Genomic DNA, 15,475 nt, shown 5'->3' with positions numbered 1-15,475 from the left:
GTCCACGCACGCCTCCTACTCAATCATCAAGTTTGCAGACGACACAACAGTAGTAGCTGATTAAGATAACTCCAATTTGCATACCGCCCAAACAGATCCACAGGTGATGCAATCTCTATTGCACTCCACACTGCCCTTTCCCACCTGGACAAAAGGAACACCTATATGAGAATGCTATTCATTGACTACAGCTCAGCGTTCAACACCATAGTGCCCTCAAAGCTCATCAATAAGCTAAGGACCCTGGGACTAAACACCTCCCTCTGCAACTGGATCCTGGACTTCCTGACGGGCTGCCCCCAGGTGGTGAGGGTAGGTAGCAACACATCTGCCACGCTGATCCTCAACACTGGAGCCGCCAGGGGTGCGTGCTCAGTCCCCTCCTGTTCACTCATGACTGCACGGCCAGGCTCGACTCCAAAACCATCATTAAATTTGCCAATGACACAACAGTGGTAGGCCTGATCAATGACAACGAGACAGCCTTTAGGGAGGAGGTCAGAGACCTGGCCGTGTGGTGCCAGGATAACAACCTCTCCCTCAACATGATCAAGACAAAGGAGATGATTATGGACTACAGGAAAAAGAGGACCGAGCACGCCCCCATTCTCATCGACAGGGCTGCAGTGGAGCAGGTTGAGAGCTTCAAGTTCCTTGGTGTCCACATCACCAACAAACTAACATGGTCCAAGCACACCACGACAGTCGTGAAGCAGACACGACAAAACCTATCCCCCCTCAGAAGACTGAAAAGATTTGGCATGGGTCTTCAGATCCTCAAAAGGTTCTATAGCTGTACCATCGAGAGCATCCTGACTGTTTGCATGACTGCCTGGTATGGCAATTGCTCGGCCTTCGACCGCAAGGCACTACAGAGAGTAGTGCGAACGGCCCAGTACATCACTGGGGCCAAGCTTCCTGCCATCCAGGACCTCTATACCAGGCGGTGTCAGAGGAAGGCCATAAAAATTGTCAAAGACTCCAGCCACCCTAGTCATAGACTGTTCTCTCTGTTGCCGCACGAAAAGCGGTACCGGAGCGCCAAGTCTAGGCCTAAGATGCTTCTAAACAGCTTCTACCCAAAGCCATGACTCCTGAACATATAGTCAAATGGCTACCCAGACTATTTGCATTGCCCCCCCCCCCTCCCCACTGCCACTCTCTGTTTTCATCTATGCATAGTCACTTTAATTTACTCTACCTACATGTACATACTACCTCAACTAACCAGTGCCCCCGCCCATTGACTCTGTACCGGCACCCCCCGTATATACTGTTATTTTTTTTACTGCTGCTCTTTAATTACTTGTTCCTTTTATCTCTTATTCTTACCAGTATTTTTTGAAACTACAGTTAGGGGCTCGTAAATAAGCATTTTACTGCAAGGTCTACACCTGTTGTATTCGGCGCATGTGACTAATACAATTTGATTACCAATGATGACAGGACAGCCTACATGGAGGTGAGGGCCCTGGTGGAGCAGTGCCAGGAAAATAACCTCTAAACGTCAACAAAATGAAGAAACTGATCGTGGACTTCAGGAGACAGAGGGAGAACGCCCACATCGACGGGGCCGCAGCGGAGAAGGTGAAAAGCGTCAAGTTCCTCAGAGTACACGTCACTGACAATTTTAAATGTTCCACCCACACAGACAGTGTGGTGAAGGCCGCGTAACAGCGCCTCTTCAACCTCAGGAGGCTGAAGAAATTTGGCTTGGCCTCTAAGACCCTCACAAACTTTTACAGATGCAGCATTGAGAGCATCCTGTTGGGCTGTACCATCACCTGGTACGGCAACTACACCACCCGCTGGTCTCTCCAGAGGGTGGTGCGGTCTGCCCAATTCATCACCGGGGGCACACTGCTTGCCCTCCAGGACACCTACTGCACCCGATGCTACAGGAAGGCCAAAAAGATCATCAAGGACATCAACCACCCGAGCCACGGCCTGTTCACCCCGCTATCATCCAGAAGGCGAGGTCAGTACAACTGCATTAAAGCAGTGACCGAGAGACTGAAAAACAGCTTCTATCTCAAGGCCATCAGACTGTTAAATAGCCATCACTAGCCGTCCTCCACCCAGTACCCTGCTCTGAACTTAGTGACAGTCACTAGCCGGCTACCACCCGGTTGCTCAACACTGCACGTTAGAGGCCGCTGCCCTATGTACAGTGCATTCGGAAAGAATTCAGACCCCTTCCCTTTTTCCACATTTTGTTACGTTACAGCCTTATTCTAAAATTGATAAAATAATTCCCCGCCCCTCAAACTACAAACAATACCCCATAATGACAAAGGGATAACAGTTTTTTAGAAATGTTTGCACATTTATTAAAAATAAAAACAGATACCTTATTTGCATAAGTATTCAGACCCTTTGCTATGAGACTCAAAATTGAGCCCAGGTGCATCCTGTTTCTATTCATCATCCTTGAGATGTTTCTACAACTTGTAGTCCACTTGTGGTACATTTAATTGATTGGACATGATTTGGAAAGGCACACACACTGTCTATATAAGGTCCCACAGTTGACAGTGCATTTCAGAGCAAGAACCAAGCCACGAGGTCGAAGGAATTGTCTGTAGAGCGCCGAAACAGGATTGTGTCGAGGCACAGACCTGGGGAAGGATACCAAAACATTTATGTAGCATTGAAGGTCCCCAAGAACACAGACCTTCGCCATTCTTAAATGGAAGAAGCTAGGAACCACCGAGACTCTTCCAAGAGCTGACCGCCCGGCCAAACTGAGCAATCGGGGGAGAAGGGCCTTGGTCAGGGGGATGACCAAGAACCCGATGGTCACTCTGACAGAACTCCAGAGTTCCACTGTACAAATGGGAGAACCTTCCAGAAGGACGACCATCTCTGCAGCATTCCTCCAATCAGGCTTTTATGGCAGAGTGGCCAGACAGAACTCACTACTCAGTAAAAGACCCATGATCAGCCCGCTTGGAGTTTGCCAAAAGGCACATAAATGACTCAGACCATGAGAAAAAAGATTCTCTGGTCTGACAAAACCAAGATTGAACTCTTTCACTTGAATGCCAAGAGATATTCAAGGGCTGCTTTTTAATTTTTTTACCCGTCTACCAATAGCTGCCCTTCATTGCAAGGCATTGGAAAACCTCCCTGGTCTGTGGTTGAATCTTCTTGAAATTCACTGCTCAACTGTGTGGGGTACAGTAGAGATTACATAGTCATTAAAAAAATAATGTTAATCACTTATTGCACACCGAGTCCATTCAACTTATGTGACTTGCAAAGCACATTTTTACTTCTGAACTTATTTAGGCTTGCCATAAAAGGGTTGAATACTTATTGACTCACGAAATTTCAATTTTAAATTATTTTTTATTTTTTTACGATCCACTTTGACATTATTGGGTATTGTATGTCGGCCAATGACAAAAACCATATAAATGCAATCCATTTTAAATTCGGTCTGTAATAACTAAATATGGATAAAGTCAAGGGGTGTGAATAATTTCCAAATGCACTGTACAGACCACACAATCTTTGAGATCAAAGTCATATTGGTGCCTCTGACAGGCTGAATCGACAACTGGAGGCATATACAATACATTCCATTGATCAAGCAAATAGCTGGCTGTTTTTACATAAAACACTTCATTTATTGAGGTGTAAAAAGCGTGGAAGAGAATTCAAGGGACTAAGTAGCCAGCAGATCCGACCTGCTTGTTTACAGCTGTACTAGGGTCAAACAGCATTCCTGTGCAGATTAAGACGAGCCGGCGCCAGACATGGCCCGGAAAACGTATCTCAATCCAGGGATGAGAAATGCATTGTACTCTGAATTGTCCCATTATCCCAACTGTTAAACTAAGAGTGAACGACTGCTACTTCTTCTGGAAAACTGTCCTTTCCGTCCTCATGCTAGGTAACAGAAGTCACAGCAGCCATTTTGGAATGGCAGTGTTAGTCAATCAGCTCCTTTGTTGTTCAACACGAAATGCCATTCCAAAATGGCTGCTGTGGCTTCTGCTACTAAAACTAGCAGTGTTCAATCTCCGCGGTGTCTTAATCTACACAAGAATGCTGTCCAACCCTGTAAGCAAGCTGGTCAGATCGCCTGGCTATGGATGAACACATCAATACAGGGAATTGGCTTATACAATGTGACAGAACTTAGTTAAAACAAAAATACAATTTCAACAGAAGATTACTATTGGTCTAACCAGCAAAGGAGAACAGAGATTTGGAGAGTTATTTACGGAGAATAAATGAAGGGGAAACCTAAATACTTCAGCACCTGTTCCTTCACCCACCCTGGGATCCTAAATAACTATATATCAACACAAATGTTTTTTTGTTTTTTTAAATGCTAAGACCATCAACTGCTGGTAAATGTGACTGAAAAGCTCCTGCCTAGGCCAGTCAACCCACTACATTCGGATCACTGGTCCATATTTCTCAAACCCCAAACCCGACTGCAGCCGAGTCAAATTTGTCGCACAGGTCTAGACCTTATCCTCTCTTTCACTTCCTCCATCTGTCTGTCTGTACTAATTTACAGGCTGTAGAACTTAAGGCTTCTGTCCATTCCGGCAGAGGAAAGGAACTGAGCATTGTCTCCAAACGCCACGCCGGTCACCAGGCCAGAGTGGTCTGGAAAAAGAGGGAAGACAGACATGATTAAAGATGGGAAAAAGAGCAACATGAAGGTGACTACTGTAAAATGAGGCATGCCATATGACACAGTTTTTGTTAACCATGTGTACATATGTATGAGTTGTTTTATCACTGGTGAGCAAACAAGGTCAGGTGAAGGTTGAATGTGGATAGAAAATGTAAGAGTCTATGAATGTTTCTCACCGCTGAAGTTTAGGACCTCCGACCACTGCTTGCAGATGTACACCCTGATGTCAGATCCACCCACAGCCAAGTACGTACCACTCTGATCAAACACCAGAGACTTAACCTGAGAGAGAGAGAGAATAAGGTTCCACTGAAAAACTCCACAATAAATAATTATGTTATTCGCAGTAAATTAATTAGCCATATGTGTCCGACAGATGGGGAATACTGTGGCTAGCAGACTGCACGGTCGCTCATTCTCACTTCGTAGTTGTTGTCCAGGGCGATGGTCTTGAAGTTCTTCAGTTTCCTCAGATCCCATAGCTTCACAGAGCTGTCCTGGGCACCTGGAGCAGAGAGAGAGACTGGGTCAGGTCATGAGAAATACATCACACTGTTTTGACATTACATTTCAGATTGTTTATCAATTCAAAGGGCTTTATTGGCATGTGAAACATGTTTACATTGCCAAAGCAAGTGAAATAGATAATTAAAGTGAAATAAACAAATCAGAAATTAACAGTAAACATTAAACCTACAAGTTTAAAAGGAATAGAGACATTATTATGGCTGTGTACAGTGTTGTAACAATGTTCAAATAGTTACAGTACAATCTATTGGCTCGGTGGTTGGAGAGACTGACCTGTGGCCAGGTAGTATCCGTTCTCAGAGAAGGCGATGGAGGTGACAGGACCGGAGTGACCGGGAAAGTTGGCCACGTTGGTGCGCTCCTTCAGATCCCAGATCTTGATTTGGGAGTCAGCTGTTCCCGTCCCGAAGATCAGACCGTCAGGGTGGAACTGAGCACAAGTCAGAGCTGGGGAGAAGGGGGGATAAATATGTAACAGGGAAAACCGGAACCCAGTTTCCGTACTGTGTCAAGCACAAACACACTTACCAACACCAGCAGCCTCATCAGTGACTTTGGTAAGGACTCGGCCAGTTTGGATGTCAGAGAAGGCCCAGTACTGAGAGAGAGAGAAGAGTATTAACACACATCCAGACCTGCCAACTTTTTAGAGTACCAGACGCACACGGCAAATTGGAGATTCAAATCGCACACCTAGCAAGTGCCGAAATGGGGTTCTTTCCCCAGCACAATCGTGCACGCACTGTTTGTGAGTCTGATCACAATTATAATCAACACTAAAAGCAAAATCATTTTGAAAACAAAAACAAATGATCAGGTCGACACAGACCGCAAACTGGCTACACAAAGCTTAAGTAGGCCACCGCAAAGGGAATCTGACCACTGTTCACTAGGCCACCGCAAAGGGAATCTGACCACTGTTCACTAGGCCACCGCAAAGGGAATCTGACCACTGTTCACTAGGCCACCGCAAAGGGAATCTGACCACTGTTCACTAGGCCACCGCAAAGGGAATCTGACCGCTGTTCACTAGGCCACCGCAAAGGGAATCTGACCACTGTTCACTAGGCAACCGCAAAGGGAATCTGACCACTGTTCACTAGGCAACCGCAAAGGGAATCTGACCACTGTTCGCTAGAAGAGTCCTCTGTTTCAGCCAATGTAAAGGTGCCTATTGGATTTCTTTGCAGCGCATAGATCATTTAAGATTTTAGAAATTGATAAAATCTCAAATCTAGTGCCAAGGCATTTTAGAATCATTGCCTCTATAGATAATACCGGACACTCCATCGTGCAGTCTTCTAAACTCCATTTAAGATGTTTATATTTGATTATACCTTTGTAATGCTTTTTGTGACGCGGATCATAATTACAGTTACAGTGTCGGGTTGCGTGATCCTCGTAATATTATGTGGAAAATACAACTAATGGGACGAGGAATAAAATGTATATCACACTCGCACAAATGAGACCAGTTATTTTTCGTATTTGCATTTAAATTCTTTCACTAGCAAATGCGAGTGAACTGCTGGCACTTTAGAGCCCACTGAATGTCCATCTTAGGTTCGCCAACGTTAGCTTGAAACAATTAGTGTTTACCTTTCCGCAACACACAGTCGAAAGCAATTTGTCCACGTGTTTACGTACAGCTGACAGTCGGGAAACTCAGCATCACAACAAACAGGCGGGGCAGAAACGTCCAATAATGATGTATTCATCTCCATGTCCGTTGACACAAACTCCATACATGTCTGTGTTGCAGCTCGAGAATCAGGATGTTACATTTACTCAGTGGATTTACTTTATTACAACGTAACAAATAAGAACAGTCAGACCCTATTCATTTCTGAGTCCTTTGAACTCTGATCTCGTAGCTGCGTACATGGACAGAGAATTGCGTAGTTGGTACGCAAAACACGTGCATGTTGGCCGGTCTGCACATCCACCAACACAGAGGTGCCATCATTTACTATTGACAACAGTACAGCTGGTGCATTCTATTCCACAGACCAGGGGACCCGAGTGTTGGGACAATACGGTGGGCTTGGGTGCTGGGACAATACGGTGGGCTTGGGTGCTGGGACAATACGGGGGACTGACCTGGTCCTCAGAGGAGCTAAGCAGGTAGTCTCCGGTGGCGTGAAGTGACAGCCCGGTCACGCTCGCCTCGTGAGCTCTCACCACCTGGACACAGTTGCCCCCGGTAACAGACCACACCCGGATGGTGCTGTCTGGAGAGGCAGAGAACACCACCGACTGGAGAGGAAAGAAAGACAGAAAATATAAATGAATTAAATAGTGTGGAAGGAAATTAGGCAAGTTAGTTGGTGCAGGTTACAAACTAGAACACAGCACATGTTCAACCAGGCACACAGATCGAGTCCTCTTTTAAGTCCTTTACTTAGAATGTCACTGTATGCACAATGCTACTTCATACAGAGGTTCTCTTAGATCCTATGTTCTAGAAGTTCCACCCAAGACAGGTGTATAGACACGTATTGTTACCTGGGAGGGGTGGTAGATGACAGAGGTGACCTTCTTGGTGTGACCCTTGAGGGTGGCGATGATCTGCTCCTCCTTCTTATCAAACACAACCACGTTCTTATCAGCCCCTCCTGGCAACACAGAATACAGTCATCATGTACACTGTTTAGATATGCAAGAAAGAGAGATGTGGGGGAGAGTGAAAAAAAAAATGTTTTAAAGAGGGTGCTTACCAGTGAGTACTTTGTTAGTATCTGAAGGACAGATGTCCATACACAGGATTCCTGGGACACTGGCACTATGAAGACCCTGAAAGATTCAAAAGAACAGACAGTTCAGGGCAACCTGGGATAGTACTCAGCAGCTCAGTCAGTCCAACTACGGGTTACTAGACAGACAGTAGTACTCACAGCGTGGGAAGCCACTTGTCGGTACTTGCTCAGATCCTCAGCCCTGACCAGCTCCTCTGGCACAGTCTTGCCTCTCTGGTTAGGGAGTGAGAAGGGAGGAGTGAGCAAACATAAAGGACTAAATGAGAGGGTGTATTAAAAGATTGAGTGGTTTGATGATTCATCTGTGCAATCCTACAACGCATGAGACAACTTCCTGAATTAAAATCTGACCTTCTTTCTCTCTGTGGTAAGGACGGTGGCCTTATCTTGTAGCTGAGAACAGAGCAGGAGAGAAGCAAGAAAGATGTTAATCACAATTCAATGAATCACAAATCCATTCCCATATTGGGAGGGTCACAGTAATGAGAACACTAATCACATTGGATTAAGAGGGGGAAAAATATCTTACCTTCTGGATGATCTCTGGGGTCATTCCCACCTGCTCACTAACCTCCATGGGCTCCCCACCTGCACCCTGCGAGAGGTAAACCAACACAGAGAAGACGAGTTAGAAAAGAGAAAGACAGCATGTATCCTCAGTCTCTGATGGACAGGAATCCTGTTTGATGGATGGGAATCTTGGTCAATCACTCACCCCAGTGGCAGGCTGAGAGGCAGGCATAGCCTGAGGGGCGACCAATCCGGCTTGGGGCTTGAGTGTGGCCAGGGCTGTAGAATGGGAGAATGGGCACAGAGTAAGCATTGGCTTTCACAGGTCAGTGAAGGAGAGAAGATGAGGGGGGAAAAAACGTCAGACTATAGAGAACCCCACCAAGGCTCCCTTGGCTCTCTCTTACCCTCTCTGGCTGCAGTAACCTCCTTGGTGAGACGGGCGATGACTCTGCAGGCTGCGTCATGCTGGTAGAGGGCGTGAGAGAGCTCCTGGCGAGTCGTCTGCAGCTGCTGCCTCAGAGTGAAACTGTGGAGCATCACCGCATCCTTGAAAGAGAGAGAGGGGGAAGACATTGAGGGAGAGATTCAACACGACTGAGGAACAGTACTTGGCTGTAACACTGTTCACAGTCAGACCACAAACTTCTGACGGTCTAGACACTCACCCACTCATCTTGCAGAGACTTGAGTATGGCAGGAATACTGGTAGCGGAGGCAGCCTTTGGTCGGATAGGATGAGACACTGGGCAACAGAAGAAAGGGCAGCAAAAACAATGATTTCAAATCAATAACTAAATATTTGAAAACACTGAACCAACTTAGTTCTCCTTAAGCCAAAACTAAAATCATTTGATGTGATTGACCCTACACGATTACGTTAACCGTTTACTCCTGCCCTCTGTTTACCTTTAATATCGATAAGTTGCTCCTCGGACAGTGGTTGGCCGTTCATGGGGTCAACTCCATTCTCCGCGATGAACTTCTCGATCAGTCGGCGCTCGAACACCTGGTTGGACACCGGGGACACGCAGGGGTGCTCCGGGACCTCATTGGAAACTGAGTAGGGGAGGAAGATTAAATCAACGTGGCCTCAGAGCATTCCATATTATTCTGTACACTCAAATTTGTTAAATAAAAACATATTGTAAAAAATGTATATGTTAAGTATCGTAGTTTCAAAACGTAGTTACCAATTTGCAAAACGTATGATATGTTACGTATGATATGTCGCTTACGCTAACTAGGCAGCTAATGCTAACTTTAGCTAGCTCTAGGGGTTAAGGTTAGGAGTTAGTACTAAGTAGTTGTAAAGTAGCTAAACCGTAGTAAGTTACTAATCAGCTAAAATGCTAAAGTTGTCCATGATGAGATTCGAAAACAACATTTTGGTTGCTATACGTTTGCGTATTCAAATTTCAAAACTAACATATACTCATTTGAGAGTCCCGGATGTAAGTTTACTATGTTACGTCTAGTCTATGAGACCAGTCTGAGTAAGTGGATAGTACAATTTTAATATCGTGAATAGATCCAATACTGTTACGGTTAACTAATATAGCTAAATAGTAAGCCACCATGAATACCATGTTGTGACAGATTACAATCAACTACAAGCAAACGTTAGCTTCCTAGCGTTGCACACTGTTAGCTAGCCAATGCTAACGTTAGCTAGCTCATTTATCGAGAAGCATGTTCAACTTACTTGCGCAAACCAAAGACATCTTTCAAGTGCACGTCCCTCCACAGCCAAGCAAGAACCGTCGGTGTTATATTTGATGCCAAACTATCTTGAAATGTTTTGCCTAAAAGGCAACTAACGTTATTGTGCCTACTTTATTTTTGGTCCAATTTTGCACGCTGGGGTTTCATTGCCGCTTCAAAAACATTGCATGCTGGGATAGTATCAGTTCTCCAACGCGGGCTCTTCTTCGTTTTGTTTTCAAATCAATCAAACAGTAATATAAATCACCGCCCCCTAGCGTCATTAAACTAGTTTTATTTTCTTCATCAACATAACATTATTTGACTCACATACCAATGATACGTTAATAATACACAAGCAAACATTGGGAAAGTATGATGTGAAAATCACATATTGACACACGTTCAGATTGATGCCAATAAAGAATACATACAATGTAAATACCTGGTGAAAATAAGTCATATACTCATATGGATGCCATTTTATAGAAATCACTCAAATTTTCTTATTTAACGATATGTTATCTAAAAAAGATAAATTGGTTATTATTGTGTTCATTCATTGGATTAATAGTAGGTAACACATGCAGTTAGCTATGCTTTTAGATTGAGAGGCCATTCACTTATCAATCTACTACAAAATCTTCCAATTCCTCATCTCTTCTTTAACCTTGCCTACCATCCTAATGTAACAATATAATTACACACATTACAGTAAATATACAGACATCTATGGTTAAAATGTGTCATCCTGAGGGTTCGAGGTAGGTAGCAGCAAAGTAATTGTCGGGTTGAGTTCTAGGAACATTAACTGTCCAGTCGTACAAATTAATGATATTCCAAATGCAGGATATTGCTCATCTCATGCTTAAAAAGAATGATAATGAAATGATCATACATACATTATATGAAGTAATACTCAATACTCAAACAGGAAGGCACTTTTTGAGTATTGAGTATTAGGCACTATAGTGACAAAATTCAGCCATGAACGGTAATATATATATATGATCATATCTCCCTCCACTATTTTCTCTGCTCCCTTTCTTTACCTGCGTTCACTCTTCTTCTCTGTGCTTTTATAAGAAGTTGAGTTTGTCAGAAGTGTAGATGCTGCAAGTCTCCGAGGTATCCGTGTCCAGTGGAAGTGTGGAGAAGTAGTCTTCTGCTTTCCTCCATCTCTCCTCGACTCCCTCTTTCTTGATCCGGAACTGAAAACAGTCTTCAGATGAGTGGAGGCAGTCGGAGGCGCCAGCGACAGAAAAGGAGATCACCCTCTCACTGCCAGCAGTCTCCTGAGGAGTGAGAGTCAATGATAAAAAGAAAGAATAGAATATACCTGTCTATTGTGAGACAGAATATAGAAATTACAGAATGTATTTACCTCTCTACTGGGAGTGTGAGTAGTGGCAGTCTCAACTCTAAGTCGGTCTGTCTCCTGTTGTCTCCCAGTCCTCACTGGCTCAGGGGAGGGCTGTAGTGCACTGTCCACTACAAGTGGTGCGCTGTCCCCAACAGGAGTGTATCCCTGAAACAGACACACGTAATAATGAAATTAAGAAAGGTAAAAAGAAAAACATAAGACAGAGCCTACATTTACAACTTCACCGTCTACCTACAGAATGTGTAGGTCTGGGGCTCCATATTTTTGGCGTTCCAATCTGCTGTGAATGACCGTAAAAACCATAGGGCTGGGGGCTGGGCGGACTGTAGTCCTGCAGGGGACATAAATAAAACAACTATGTAAATATCACAACCACTACACTGAGTATACCAAACATTAGGAACACCTTCCTAATATTGAGTTGTATATTCAGCATAGACACACAGGGGAACACACAGGAAGATAAACATAAACCATCCACAGATAAGCTGTATGTGACCCTTGACCCAATTTAAATATGGAAGGAACTGATGCCTGAGGAAATTCAGACTGGCGCAAAAGACTGGTTCCATTTTTACTCTGACACTCACTTCAGAATGCGATAACATCATACAGTTGAAATAGATGGACAACATAGTACCATGACAACAGGCTCACAGCATTGCGCACACACAAACCCTGGAATAACCCCACCATATTGCTTCTACCTTCCAAGCTCACACATAACTCTCACTCTACAGCCGTCACCTGGACATTGACTCTTGGCGGGTTAGCTGCGGGTGTGTGGTGACCTCTTAGGCCATTGATGATCATAGTGAGGCTGCAGTTAGGGTAGCGCTTCATAAACAGGATGAAACCAGCCAAAGTCACAAACATGCCAGAAGGGACGCTGATGGACTTGAGGACCGCTCTCCATCTAGCAGTCTTATCTGGAGAAAGAAAAAAAGAATTGGTAGAGCCATAGATACAAAGGGTGTGTGAAAGAAAATAAATTAAGGGAAAGGGGGATACCTAGCCAGTTGCACATCTGAATGCATTCAACCGAAATGTGACTTCCACATTTATCCCAACCCCTCTGAATCAGAGAGGAAGAGCTCTGCATCACGTAAAGGGAAAAGCTGTTGCTCACAGACACACACACACACGATCACTGTCTCTCACCGACCACATGGACAACGGTAGACGACACCAGGTTGCCATCCTGATCTCGAATCTCATACATCCCATCATGCTTTGCACTCAGCCTGGTGATGACCACCTCGTTGACAGTCCTATTTCTCCCCAGAGAGATGAGGCCCCAGTACCGGGAGTCCTGATCCACGATATGCCCGTCCCTGATCAGCTGCACGGGGCGGGAGTACCGGGAGTCAAGGGGAACATTGGAGGGGTTGGACGGGTGCAGGGAGGGGGTAAAAATGAGGTGGACATGAGGGACAGGGAGAAACAGGGGAAGGTTTAGCGACTCCTTGAAGAAGCGGGTGACATTGAAGGTGTGCCCTGCACCCACACAGGTGATAATGAGGAGCGAGAAAGAGAGTATGGGAAAGAGTGGAGAGGAATGAGGATGGTGAGGGACATCCAGATGAAAGAAAGAATCAGATAGATACAAGCATTAAGTGTCAGTTTGGTCAATTTATCAGACTGCTCTAAAAACTAATATCGCTTTCTCATCTCCATCGCTCTCTTATCCCTCCATCTAGATATTTTTGACATTTCCAGTGCTCACCATTGACAGTGAGTTTGCTCCGGGAGATTACTTTCCCATTCTCGTCTCTGATGGTGTAGTTTCCCTGGTCTGCCTGGGTCACCCTCTCTGCCACCCAGACCCTCCCGTCCGACCCCAGCCTCCCCCGGCCCGCCTCACTGGTCTCGAGGTCTGTCCGGTTCCACAGTACCACCGGCTGGGAATCAGGGCGGGAGCCCCGGGGTGAAAACTCCAGCAGGGAGCCATCTTTAGGGATGTTGTGCTGAAAAGTCTCCCCATAGCCCCGTCGAAAAGTTTTTATACATTCTGAGAAAGGGAGAAAGAGAGAGAGATGACATCGAGAGAGTTCTAAAATGTTTCAAATGTCATACAATCAATTTCAACAGATATAATTAATCATTATATAATATTATAGAGAAAGAAACATACAGTTGGAAAAAATTGAGAGAAAGAGGTGGAGAGCGGTAGTCCCTGAGGCTGAGTTGTACCTGAGACAGTGAGGCGAACGGTCTCATCTGTGAATCCAGAGGACAGCTTGATAGAGTAGAGTCCCTGGTCACTGTGTGTGACGTCCTTCAACAGCAATGTTCTATCTTTGGTCCACTCAAACCGCGAGTCCTTCAACTACAAGACACAATAGCAATGCTTAGCACACAGGAACATGCTGTACACATGCTGTACACACGCTACTGTACCTACATTGTTATTCTCCAGTAGCACTCTTCTTGGTCCTGGAGGGTAGCTGGGGGTAAAGGTCACAATCCTTGACCCTGAGTAGACCGGCAGGCGGAACTCTTGTCCAGAACACACTATCTGGAAGTCTTCATTCCAGCCTGAAAAAGAGAGGGACAAATAGAGGGAGGCAGAATGACATGTAACACATTGATAGGAAATTAAATGATCAAAATAAAAAAATAAAATTTTTACAAATCCATGTGTGACTTTTTGAGGATTGAAAAACAACCACAGCGATACTGACAAAGAAAAGCTACGGGGAGAGAGAGGGGAATCCAATTCTACTACTGTAAAGTAAATCACTGGTTGAACAACCATCTACGACTGGAACCAACAGCTATAATACTCAAATGGCAACAACAAACAACTCACCCAAAGAGACAGGGATGCTGAGAAGGGCACTCAGTAGGATAGAGAGGTGCATTTTCTGAGGACAGACACAAGACAACTGTAGAGACACACCCACTGGGTCAGAGTTTAACTGTATAGCTGGTTCTAATTACATCTCACTTGTATCCTTCAAAATAAAGCCTACTTCATAATCTATGGAAGATTTGTTATACATATTTTAACATAGTTGAATATGTGTTAGACATAATAGATGTTAGAAAGTGGACAGAAAATGTGTTGTGCAATACAATAAGCTAACAGTACGGTATTCCAACAATTAATCTAGTTCATGATGAACATTTACAACTAGGCTACAGAAAACAAGAATAGGATTGTCCATGATTCATGGCCCATGAAACATTGTTCCATCGCTGCTCTCCTTTTCGACAGTGGAGTTTATCGAAGAACATCACCAAGGTGACTTGGTCCACAGAGCTAGTGGACTACTGTATAGTCAATTGAACACTACAATTGTCATTCACCCCACTCCCCACAATTACCGAGCCAGCAAACACTGTTCACCATCAATCAACTACACAAGGGGGTGCTAAAAGTCTATCTTTAGAATGTTGCACTGCTAATTTCACACGACCTGTGATGCTGATATTTTTCGCTGAATATTGGCTTAGAGTATTAGGCTATTATCGACGACATTAAACTGATGCACTACGCCAAAATATTTTCCAGTAAGCTACTTATCGGAGCAATTTCTTACAATCAACATTGAATAAAATGCAGATGTATTAGATGCCCATATTTGCACTCACCTATGCACGACGGCAAAATATACAGTGCTAATATTTTATATTATTGTATTGCAAGCCCATGTAGTGAATGAGCCAAGCAGCGTAAACATAATTAACTGCGTATTCTTTGGAGAGGTTCTTCTTCTCTGGTATAATGGCATTTATAACAATTGGTGGATATGCATGTCGCCACCTACTGTACGGCTGGATAACACGATCCCTAAAAATGGAAAATGCGGTGTAAAAATATTCATACAAACGATCAAAAATAAAATGAAACTAATCAAAATCAATCTGCTTTACTCCATACACAGACTCAGAAGGAGCCTGGAAGGTCGTGAGTGAGGTTGTTTCCTATGC

The 15,475-nt window shown here is 44.4% G+C and overlaps 2 protein-coding genes across 2 annotated transcripts; both read right to left on the bottom strand.

The window, feature by feature from the left end:
• Positions 1–3,328: 3,328 nt before the first annotated feature.
• Positions 3,329–10,359, bottom strand: LOC120062370 (pre-mRNA-processing factor 19-like). Its single transcript, XM_039012293.1, has 16 exons — positions 10,157–10,359; positions 9,361–9,510; positions 9,120–9,196; positions 8,859–9,000; positions 8,657–8,730; positions 8,471–8,536; positions 8,293–8,334; positions 8,080–8,154; positions 7,903–7,978; positions 7,691–7,800; positions 7,286–7,441; positions 5,714–5,783; positions 5,459–5,632; positions 5,080–5,162; positions 4,834–4,939; positions 3,329–4,626 (listed from the first exon to the last, which is right to left on the bottom strand). The coding sequence occupies exons 1-16, from the start codon at positions 10,173–10,175 to the stop codon at positions 4,529–4,531; spliced, it is 1,518 nt and encodes a 505-aa protein (XP_038868221.1). The 5' UTR covers positions 10,176–10,359; the 3' UTR covers positions 3,329–4,528.
• An 84-nt stretch (positions 10,360–10,443) lies between these two features.
• On the bottom strand, positions 10,444–15,247 carry LOC120062030. Its single transcript, XM_039011834.1, has 10 exons — positions 15,137–15,247; positions 14,352–14,406; positions 13,944–14,077; positions 13,733–13,868; positions 13,266–13,550; positions 12,701–13,036; positions 12,287–12,468; positions 11,775–11,870; positions 11,540–11,683; positions 10,444–11,450 (listed from the first exon to the last, which is right to left on the bottom strand). The coding sequence occupies exons 2-10, from the start codon at positions 14,401–14,403 to the stop codon at positions 11,235–11,237; spliced, it is 1,581 nt and encodes a 526-aa protein (XP_038867762.1). The 5' UTR covers positions 14,404–14,406; positions 15,137–15,247; the 3' UTR covers positions 10,444–11,234.
• Positions 15,248–15,475: the final 228 nt, after the last annotated feature.

Source organism: Salvelinus namaycush, chromosome 17 (genome assembly GCF_016432855.1).
Source record: "Salvelinus namaycush isolate Seneca chromosome 17, SaNama_1.0, whole genome shotgun sequence".
Taxonomy (NCBI): domain Eukaryota; kingdom Metazoa; phylum Chordata; class Actinopteri; order Salmoniformes; family Salmonidae; genus Salvelinus; species Salvelinus namaycush.
This window is presented reverse-complemented; position numbering and strand designations above follow the sequence as displayed.